The 11,746-nt window shown below is 38.4% G+C and overlaps 1 protein-coding gene across 8 annotated transcripts in view; it reads right to left on the bottom strand.

The window, feature by feature from the left end:
* CPSF6 (cleavage and polyadenylation specific factor 6) overlaps positions 1-11,746 on the bottom strand; it is a 34,274-nt gene that overhangs the window by 11,299 nt on the left and 11,229 nt on the right. For 2 of the 8 annotated variants that reach the window (XM_021090900.1, XM_021090899.1), the window contains exons 4-10: positions 9,022-9,167; positions 7,943-8,116; positions 7,703-7,813; positions 6,730-7,234; positions 3,878-3,993; positions 2,817-2,970; positions 51-243 (exon numbers count right to left, since the gene is read on the bottom strand). In XM_021090900.1, coding sequence (XP_020946559.1) covers positions 54-243; positions 2,817-2,970; positions 3,878-3,993; positions 6,730-7,234; positions 7,703-7,813; positions 7,943-8,116; positions 9,022-9,167 — 1,396 coding nt within the window. In that variant the 3' untranslated portion in view covers positions 51-53. 8 annotated transcript variants of the gene reach the window in all.

Here is an 11,746-nt window from a genome sequence, read left to right as displayed (position 1 = left end):
TACTGTTAATAATACATTTGCTAAATACAACAGAAGCAAGGAATACCCACCTTCTAACGATGACGATACTCGCGTTCTCGGTCACGCTCTCGATCTCGGTCCCGATCCCGGTCCCGGTGTCTCTCTCGTTCTCTGCTTCTCTCTCTATAATAATCATCATGACGATCTCTACTACGGGATTTATGACGTCGACTCTTTTCTCGTGATCTACTATGGTCCCTCTCTCTTGATCGTTCACGTCTTCTAAAAGAAATTACTGGATTAATGCTCTCCATAATTAAATAGCTTAGTAAGATATTAATGATTTACCAACTCACCTATAAGCATGAATCAGAAATCCCCTTTCAGGAGTTCCTGTTGTGGCTCAGCGGAAATGAACCTGACTAGCATCCATGAGGACGTAGGTGGATCCCTGGCCTCGATCACTGGGTTAAGGATATGGCATTGCCTTGAGCTATGGAGTAGACAGCAGACTCAGCTTGGATCCTGCATTGCTGTGGCTGTGGCCGGTAGGTGCAGCTCTGATTTGATCCTAGCGTGGGAATTTCCATATGCCAGAGGTGTGGCCCCTTAAAAAGAAAAGAAAAAGAAAAACCACAAATCCCCTTAAAAAAACATTCATCCCCAAGCTGGAAACCAGGAGGCAATACATGATATAATCTGCTACATCTATTATAATTAGTAGCCTAAAAAAGACACTCAGTATTTACTAAAGGAAGAGCAGAAAGATAAAGGAGAGAAAATTTCAAAGGACTTGTGTTTCAAGCTGAAGAACATATAGAAAGTAGTTTTTTAGATATAATATTCATGAAATCACACAATATACAATGGGACTTAAAAATACATAAAACTAGGAGTTCCCGTCGTGGCGCAGCGGCTAACGAATCCGACTAGGAACCATGAAATTGCGGGTTCAACCCCTGGCCTTGCTCAGTGGGTTAGGATCTGGCATTGCCGTGAGCTGTGGTGTAAGGTTGCAGACGCGGCTCGGATCCATGTTGCTCTGGCTGTAGCATAGGCCAGCGGCTACAGCTCCGATTCGACTCCTAGCCTGGGAACCTCCATATGCCTCGGGAGCAGCCCTAGAAAAGGCAAAAAGACCAAAAAAATAAATAAATAAATAAATAATAAAATAAAATAAATATAAAACTACTACCATTAACATAGCTCACCTAAATCTGTATGTAAGTATCAAATTTCTACTTATAAGTAAGCAAAATATGCTTCATTCAGAGTGCTACTCCACCCAGAAACTTTCTAATCAAATGCATACTTATTTATATGTGCTTAGGGGCTAGGGGTAGGAGTACTGATGTTGAGAAGCATGGTGGGAAGCAGAGAAGAAACTTAGTAAACATGACCACTAGAAAAGATTGGGACACTACTCAAAATGTTTAATAAAGAGAAATGTTTCATGAACTGTCTTTAGAAATAAGACAGGTTCTTTAACCAAAGTATATACCTTAGAAATCCTACTATTCTAAATTCTGAAATTCGAAATAAGGAAATAACTGCCTATTAGTTTAATCTCCACTGTGTATTTCTACACCAGACAGCTTGACTTAGCAAAGATATAGTATAATAAGGTTGTGATCTAGGTAGAAGTGATTACTTTAGACATAAAAAGTTAAAAGATAACAGTCTTTAGCTATGACAAATTTGTTCAAAAGGTAATAAAGTTAGTGACCATGACAAAGATAAATTCCTTTTTCTAACTTAAGAAGACCAGCATCAGAAAAAGTATACTAAAGACAGATTTAAGAATGTTATGTGAAGATTAAAGATCTACCTTTCAAAAATACGTAAAATTTCAAGGTAGTAATAATACCCAAAAAAGGAACTACCTAATTTAAAAAACTAGGGGAGTTCCTATCATGGCTCAGTGCGTTAAGGACCCGACATTGTCTGTGTGAGGATGTCAGCTCCACCCTCGTCGTACTCAGTGGGTTACAGATCCAGAGTTGCCCCAAGCTGTGGCACAGTTTGCAGATGCAGCTCAGATCTGGTATTGCGGCATAGGCCACAGCTATAGCTCCAATTTGATCCCTGGCCCAGGAACTTTCACAAACCACAGGTATGGCCGTAAGGAAGAAAGAATTAAACAACAACAACAACAACAAAAACCCTAGGAAATAGCATTTATTCATTAATGCCCTTGTTCAAGAAATATTTTAGTATCCATTTGGTACCAAGCACTGTTTACTTGGTAAACAAATATTGTAGTGACCAAGACAGTAAGCTCCCTTCCATCTTTAAATGTGTTCAGTGAAAAGAAATGTCCGTTAGTAATAAATAAGAGCACATTACAGTATTACAAAAGAAATAAAGCATGACAGAATTAAGTGGGAGAAGACCCAACCTAGCAAGTTAAATTGAGCTGAAGCATGAAAGATAAGGAGACAGCTATGTGAAGAGTCAGGGAAAAGGGATCTCAGCAGAAGAAATACCAAGTACAAAACCAGTGAGGTGGGTCAAGTGCTTAATGTTCAAGAGGAAGAGAAAGGAAATCAATATGGCTAGAGAATAGTGAGCAAGGGGAGAGGGATACAATGAGGCTGAAAAGATAGGCAGGGACTATATCACAAAGCATTTCAATATTTAGTCTTATTCTAAGAATAACTGGAAGGCTTTGAAGGGTTTTAAGCAAGCAAACATTTGACATTTGATTTAGAGCTTAAATAACAACAACAAAATCACTCTAGCTGCTAAGTTAATAGTAATAAGTAAAATCTAAGGCCTATAAAGGCCCAAGCGCAACATTTTCTTCTACTTGGAAAGTAGAAGTTTTAAACAGACATGAGACAGGAAAGTTTTACCTTGATCCAGAACCATAAGACTTGGATTCAATTCCATGAAGGCAATCTTGCAAAGAGCTAATAAGTACTTTGCAACGATCATCAGCAGATACTTTGGACTGTTTAATTAAAGAAATTGCAGTTACCAATGTCTCAATAGCACTCCCATAATCACCTGTAAGCAAGCAGAAGGAGAGAGGTTGAAGTCAAATAAATTATTTTCAAAATACCACACAGTTATTCGAGGTTAATTATTTTACAAAAGTAATGCCGCTGCAAATAGACTGTAGAAGATACCTAAATTTTTTGTGTTTCAAAATTTGGAAAAGGCTTTAATGCACATGAAATTAATACAATTTGTTACTATTGTAGCTGTGTGAAACAAGTTATCACTTAGCAAACATGAGAATTAATGAGCTGCCTTAAGGTCCCTGAACCATTAAATGTCAGGCTAAGATTTAAATCTATACCTAAAAAATTTAAAATTAGGGCCTTTCCATTACTGTGACATAAAGCTTCCTCCTATGCCTTTTTCCAGACTGCATCTGAAGCATATGGAGTTCCTGGGCTGGGGCTGAATCAGAGATGCAGCTATGGCCTACACCACAGCAATACTGGATCACAGTCACATCTGTGACCCATGCCGCAGTTATGGCAATGCTGGACCCTTAACTCACTAAATGAGGTCAGGGATCAAACCAGCATCCTCACAGAGACAATGCTGTGTCCTTAACCTGCTGAATTCTTCAATGCCTTTTAAAAAAGTACAGATAATGATCTGGAAATAAAAATAATTACTACCACATGTAGATAACCCATCTTCAAGACTGCACTTGAGTTTTAAGTAATTCCTATTGTGGCTCGCTGGGTTAAGAACCTGACTAGTATCCATGAGGATATGGGCTCAATTGTGGGCCTTGCTTAGAGGGTTAAGGATCTGGTGTTGCCACAAGCTGTGGTGCAGGCTGGCAGTTGCAGCTCTGATTTGACCCCTAGCCTGGAAGTTACACATGTTGCAGGTGCGGACCTAAAAAGAATAAAAGAAGTTTTCAAGTCATTAATACAGAAAGAACTATACAAACCAGCACTGGCATCAGACACAGCCCTTGAAATAGCGCTGCTTGAGATTGCCCTATTTCTATTCATGATTTCTTCAAACTCAGCTTCACTCAATGGCGTTCGTGCGGTATCCATTTCCCTATAAAAATCAAAATAAACCTTAAATCATACTCAAAAGATTTTATAAATCAGCCATAACATCATGAAACAATTCAAACAGTTGCTTTTGACAAGTGCTTTAGGGCTAGCAGTTACTTTTTCAGATTCAAATATGCTAGCTTTCCTACAAAGAGAAAGTCTATGCAAAATTCCCTTACGCCATTATCTTTCAGTTGAAACAAAAGCAGCAACTTAGACCAGAAATGACGTATTTACATACCTACAATATACTATTGCTCAGAGTCATACAAAAATATATATAAATTGTTCTGATGTCTCTCTCTCTCCCCCTCTGTATATGTGAACAAAAAATGCTGAATGCAAAAAACACAGTCCTATACGATCAAGAGTGGGAATTCAGTTTCACTTATGCTTAGATCTTCTACGTACAGGGTCCCAACTTACAACAGGATAATAAGTGTGTTTAATAAAATTTCAGGAGGGACAAGATCTTAGATCTTGTTTGCCACTGAATCCCTAGAAGAATATCTGGCAAATAAAAAGTACTAAGAACTTTTTCTGTTGAAAAATATTACTAAAAATCCCAGGATTTTCTAAAGCTGCTGGACAACTTTAAAAATTGGGACTTCAGGAGTTCCTGTCGTGGCTCAGCGAAAACGAATCTGACTGGTATCCATGAGGATGCAGGTTCCATCCCTCACCTCACTCTGTGGGTTAAGGATCTGGCACTGCTGTGAGCTGTGGTATAGGGCAGCATCTACAGCTCTGATTCGACCCCTAGCCTGGGAACCTCTGTATACTGCTGCGGGTGCAGCCCTAAAAAGACCGAACAAACAAACAAACAAACAAAAAAACAAACAAACAAGGTGACTACATATATTGTACAGGCAAAGGTAAACTTTTTGCCATCTTAGTTATTAGTTACTTGGTAGGATGTTAGATTAGGGTAAGCAGTAGTAGTTCATTCCAATGAAATGAGGAAATCACTAATATAACCTTTGGCATGTTTATAAGATATTATTATTCCCCAAATTTTAATTTACAAGTTGTTCAAAATCCATGTATAATTTCAAGCAAATTCTGTGACTCATACCCATCTTATCCTCTAAAAAAATCCCATGTAAGATAATCAGTTTTCTCTAATTTTCAATTAAAAACTACTTAATAATACCTATATACACACACAAATATGCATATTTTTAGAAAACCTAATACTGCAGCAATTCTATCATGCCAGAAAAAGCATATCAGACTCAAGTTTTAAACTGTCAAACCAAGCCACCTAACCTGCTCCTAAACACTATGGGTGAACACTTGATAAGCAGCTGCTCACTGGGCTCACTGGAACTAAACTGAACAGAAGAAAAGTTGTGCTAGCCTCATAGTTACATCACTTTTCAAAAGAAAACTAGCCTTTTCGGTAGTCATAAAGACACAACCTCTATGGATAGATAACTGTCAGTAGATTTTGTTTACAACATCAAATTTATTTTCCTGGCCCTGTGCAATTATATGGAATTAGGCAGATGCTCAAATCCACCCTTGCATGACATCATCAGACAAAATGAAATACAAAGTAGTTCAATAGGGATAATTAAAGAATTCAAAAACAAATGATAAAACTCAAAAGAAAATGAAGGGGGCAAATTCAAATACTTCTTAGAGATTAAGAACAAAGCTCTCCAGATTATGAATTGAATATGCACAGCTTTAAAACTACTTTGAGGAGTTCCCTTGTGGCGCAGTAGGTTAAGGATCCAGTGTTGTCACTGCAGGGGCTAGGGTGGCTGCTGTAGTGTGGGTTGGATCCCTGGCCCAGGAACTTCCACAAGTCCCAGGTTCGGCCAAATAAAGAAAGAAAGAAAACACCTACTCTGAAAGGGGATTTAAGGATCACTTAGTTCCACCATGATTTCATGCAGCTTTTCTCGAAGGATTGCCATTTTAATTTCCACAAAGCCTGTATTTCACAATTGTCTGTCTACCCGAATATGCTTATAAATTACTTAATGTTCCCATTTTAATTTAAAGTTAATAATTTTGCTTAGGACTCCTAATGAGGATGAGATAATCAATAGTATCCATCTAATTCTAATTCCTAAAACAATTAAAAAACTTGAGTGTCATCAGTGGTAAATGAGATTGACTTTTAAATCTTAAAAATAGCTTAAGGATCTCATTTGCTCACTTAAATTATCTTTATTCACCTTTTTTAACTTAAAAAATGATGGAAACAAAGTAACTTGCCCTAAAATCACATGGCTGTATAAGTGGCAGAACTGGATTATTTCCAACCCCGCTCAGTACCCGTTTTTCATTGTATCATACTGTTTCTTCTAAGAGAAAACAATATGAAAATAAAGTATCTGGGGAAAGTTCATAATTTTTTTTAAAAACTTCACTGACAGAATGAAAAATATCTTTTGCAGATCCAACACACCAAGTCTACATTTTTTCTTTCTCTCTCTCTCTTTTTTTTTTTTTTTTTTTTTGTGGCCTCACCTGTGGCATATGGAAGTTCCCGGGCTAAGAGTGGAATTGGACCTGCAGCTGCTGCCTACACCAGAGCCACAATGAATCTGAGCCACATCTGTGACCTATGCTGCAGCTTGTGGCAAGGCTGGATCCTTAACCCAGTGAGCCAGGCCAGGGATTGAACCCACATCCTCATGGACACTACTTTGAGTTCTTAACCCGCTGAGCCACAACAGAAACTCCATACCAAGTCTACTTTCGTAGACACACACTAGCTTACCTTCCGGGAGGCCCATAGTCACCCCTATCATATGGCGGAGGGCGGCCATATGGATCTGTTGGTGGTGGACCCCGGCTATCTGATGTAGGCATGCCGCTGTTAGTTGGTGGAGGAAAGAAAGCCGGGTTCACATGTGGAGCTGGCGGTGGGGCACCTGGAGGTGGTCCAGGAAGATGCGGAGGAGGAGCAAGTGTAAGGGGTGGCCCAAGAGGGCCAGGCGGGCGAGGTGGAAAGGGGCCTGGAGGTGGAGGTGGTCCCTGTTGCGGAGGTGGTGGACCAGGAGGGGGGCCGTAGCCTGGAACTGGAGGTGGAGGACCAGGAGGAAGCGGACCCAATGGAGGCTGCCCAAACGGTTGTCCAGGAAAAAGAACTGGTGGTGGAGGGCGATCGCCTCGATTAGGAGGCCCAGCTAAAGGAGGAGGCAGAACCTGACCAGGAGGTGGAGGACCTGGTGGACCGGGTGGGCCTGGAGGACCTAAGGGTGGACGTGGTGGAGTCTGTCCAGCTATAGTAATAGAGGGGTGGGGGGGAGGGAGAGAGAGGAGGGGAGGAAAAAAAAAACAAACAAACACTTCAATAAGAAATTTTAATCTTCATGCCAAAATTACACTTTTAAAGCATAACTCACAGACCAAGACTTTTTCTCTTTAAATGAAACTCATATGGTCAATGCTACACTAACAATTACAAAGGTGAAATATATCCTTAGACATTTAACTAGCTCATTTTATGCTTAAGAAAAATTACTAAAACAAAAACTTTAACAGATTACAATGCTTAGAGATAGTTTCCATCTTTCAGTGTACACACACTTCTTACAGTGAAATCACCCACCTTATAGTCTACTCTGATGCCAAGCTAGAAAGTGAAACAAGGAAAAATGGTCTTGAAAGGATTTTTTAAGAAGTAAGAAAATAAGACGGATGTAAATATTCTATATATAAGTCAAGCAAGTTTGGAGAAAAATAAAGACCTTTTAGGCCAAAAATGGGTATTTCCTCTATGCTGTGCCCCATATGCCATGGAATCCTAGTTTCCAGGAACAAAGGCCGAGTTCCTTTAACAAGATGCTTGATCAAATTTCCTGGATTCCAAAAATAGCATAACAAGGAGAGTAAGTCACATTAATAATGCATTACTTGAAAAAGAGAGAAAAGGAAAAGAGGTATTAGGTAGACACATTTTATTCATGGTAATTTAAGAAAAATTTTACCTGGAAAAGGTGGAGGTGGCCCTCCTGGTCCTGCTGGCCCAGGAAATCTGTCCCCACCAGGAACAGCCCCTGGAAAACGGCCCCGTCCTCTACCACCTTGTGGAAATGCTGCACGTGAACTGCCTCCTGGAGGACCAGCTTTACCTTCCCCAGACATTTGTCCTGATTGTGTAGCTGCAAATATCCAAATACTCATAAATAGCATTTATTAAAATAGTTCTCTGATATGTAACCACTGCTATTAGAAACAATTCTATTTCAATGCTCATTTACACTATATATTAACTTGCAGATGCCTTGGGCCTGTCCAAGCTACATGAGCAGTACCGCTTAGGAAAACATTCATATCTATTTAAGTTCTTCTGAAGTCTCAACAGATGCAGGCTTAAATGTATTTCCAATAAGAAAATGTAAGTTACTTTCAAAATACCAATACTCTGCAGCAGCCAAGACCAAAATTCTTCAACAGAAATTAATTTCAGTAAGTATAGATCATTTAAATTTTGTAACATCCACCAGTGAAGTCTTAAGTGCTAAAACATTAAAAGAAAAACAACCACTTGAATTTCTGTTAATTACATGATCATCTTATCTCTTTAAGACGTAACATTCATAAGCATATAACAGCAAATCTTTTCTATAGTCACTTTACCAAGTGGTGAAAGGTCTTGGTGCCAAGCAGAAAATCAATGAATACTTTCTGGTTATCAGTGGTTTCTTCCCCACCATAACACACAGCCATATAACTTTCCTTCAATCTAAGGATTACAATGTAGTTTCTTCCTTTCTCTAGGAGGGGAATGACAGGATAAGAATGGCAGGGCTATAGAACTTGCATAATGTTGTAATGCTGGGTCTGCGACATCTAGAGAAAAATGGGAGCAGGTTTCGAGTACATGGACCACCGCCATTATCGGTAATTTAAATCAAATTCAAAGCATTGACTTTATAAAATGGATCCTCCAATGAACTAAATATAAAGATGATTTCTCCAGCATAACACCTACCAAGATTGCTACCAAGACTGGTTAAAATGCACATCTTTTAATTTTAATAAAAGCCTCTAAGGGGTTGCTTACTTTTCCTGGACTGCATTTCAAATTGACTCAGGAACTGTTTATTGCATGGAGTTACAACAGGATTCTGACCATGAAGTTCCCTTTTAGGCAACAGATCCATTAACTTTTTTGAGGATGCTTCAGATCCAACACCAACAAGGGCAAACCTAAAAATGTTTAAACCGGTGTGGGGAGAAAGTGAGGAGGGATTAACTGTTATTACTGTTATTAAAAAGAAATGGTCTGAACTTAATTTTACTTAAGAAAACAAAATATTTCTTAGAAACCACCTAAGTTCACACTTTTACCTTTAACTTTTTCTTTAAAAATAACATTCTATTCATTCAAAGTGTATACAATTCAGTGGGGGTTTTTTTGGGTATATTCAGAGTTTTACAATTATTGCCACAATCAACTTTAGAACATTTTTATCACTCCAAAAACCCCCAAACCCATTAGCTATCACTCCCATCCCTCAACTCTAAGAAACCGCTATTCCATATTCTGTCTCGGTGTATTTGCCTATTCTTAACATTTCATATAAATGGAATTATACAGTAAGAGGTTCTTTGTGACTGGCCTTTTTAACTCAGCATAATGTTTTCAAGGTTTATGCATTCTGTAGCATGGTCAGTGCTTGATTTTTTTCATAGGTGAATAATATTTCATTATGTGGATATATCACATTTTACAAAAAGTCATCAACTGACAGACATTTGGGTTGTTTCCACTTGATTATTATAAATAATGTCACTATGAAAAGATGCTCAGTATCGTTAGCCAAAAAGGAAATGTAAATCAAAACCACAATGATACTATTTCACACTAAGATGGCTATAATCAAAAAAAGACAATTCGTGGCGCAGTGGTTAACGAATCCAACTAGGAACCATGAGGTTGCGGGTTCAGTCCCTGCCCTTGCTCAGTGGGTTAAGGATCCGGCGTTGCCATGAGCTGTGGTGTAGGTTGCAGACGCGGCTCGGATCCCACGTTGCTGTGGCTCTGGCATAGGCCGGTGGCTACAGCTCCGATTCAGCCCCTAGCCTGGGAACCTCCATATGCCCCGGGAGCGGCCCAAGAAATAGCAACAACAACAACAAAGAGAGACAAAAGACAAAAAAAAAAAAAAAAAAAAAAAAAAAAAAGACAATTAACAAGTGCTGGTGAGGACATGGAGAAAACTAGAACCCTCCTATTCTGCTTGATGGGAAGTATAAAATGGTATAGTCAATTTGACAAACATTCTGACAGTTAATCACAAAGTTAAATATAGAGTTAACATACAATCCAATATATCTTCTCCTAGGCATACATATATACCTAACAGAATTGAGAATATATGTTCATACAAATTGGTACATGAATGTTCACAGGGTCATTATTCATAAGAGCAAAAATGGAGATTTTTGTAACTGTTTACAAAGTTTTCTTTCATCAAAGATTTGTTTGGGAAGTTCCCTTGCATATTGGATTAAGAACCTGGCATTGTCACTGTTGTGGCTCTAGTTCAATCTCTGGCCTAGGAATGTCCACATGCTACAAGTGCAGCCAAAAAAAAGAAAAAAGATTTGTCTGCTCTGTGAAAAGGTAGTTTTGGAACAGTACAAAATCATATGAGGATTATGGTGTAACCTATTTAGATAAAAGAAAACTATTTCTTTAAAAAAAGAAAATATGTGCTGAGAGTTCCCACTGTGGCTCAGCAGAAACGAACTCAACTAGTATCCATGAGGATGCAGGTTCGATCCCTGGCCTCGCTCAGTGGGTTAAGGATCTGGTGTTGCCATGAGCTGTGGTGTAGGTTGCAGATGCAGCTGTGGCTATGGTGTAGGCCAGCAGCTACAGCTGTGACTAGACCCCTAGCCTGGGAACTTCCATAGGCATACACACACACACACACACACACACACACACACACACACACACACATATATGCTGATACAAAATATACATATTATTTTACTATTTTATATATATATATATATATGTGCTGATACAAAAACTGGTAAATGAATATTCACTGGGGTTTTACTCATAATAGCAAAAAATGGAAACAATCCAAATGTCCACTAAATGATGGATGGAATTTTTAAAAAATGGTGTATTCATATACTGGAATATTATTTAGCTACAAAAAGAAACTGAGTACTGACACATGTTACAACATGGATGAACCTTGAAAATATCAGGCTAAGTGTAAGAAGCTAGTCACATGGGACCATATGCTTTATGATACAATTTCAGAATAGGCAAATCCACAGACAGATTGATAATGGGTACCACATTTCTTTTGGGAGTGATTAAATATTCTGGAATTAGATAGCAGTAATGTTATATAACTTTATTAACAAACTAAAAAACTACTGATTTCAACATTTTAAAAGGATGAATTTTAGAGTATGTGAATTATATCTCAATAGGAAAAATGAATTTAAAAATAGGGAAAAAAACCAAACAAGTATCAATTTATACAGTTGTAGGATCTTCTAAATTATTCTCAGAAGGACTCTTAGGAGTCTTTTCTCAAGCTTTCCCTAGTATTCAAAATGGATTAGATCCTTTATTCTGGTAAACAAAGCCTGCTATTTGACTCAAGATTATTTTGGGTCACAACATTTAAAAACTTAACTCATCAATTTAACACATATTTATTGAGCACCACCTCCTTTTTATGCCAGGCACCATTCTGGGGTTACAGCAGTAACAAAGTTACTGTTACAACAGTAACATTCTGGGGTTACAACAG

The sequence above is a fragment of the Sus scrofa genome, chromosome 5 (genome assembly GCF_000003025.6).
Source record: "Sus scrofa isolate TJ Tabasco breed Duroc chromosome 5, Sscrofa11.1, whole genome shotgun sequence".
NCBI classification, from domain to species: Eukaryota; Metazoa; Chordata; class Mammalia; order Artiodactyla; family Suidae; genus Sus; species Sus scrofa.
Note: the sequence above shows the minus strand (reverse complement) of the source record. Positions and strands in the feature narration are given on the sequence as shown.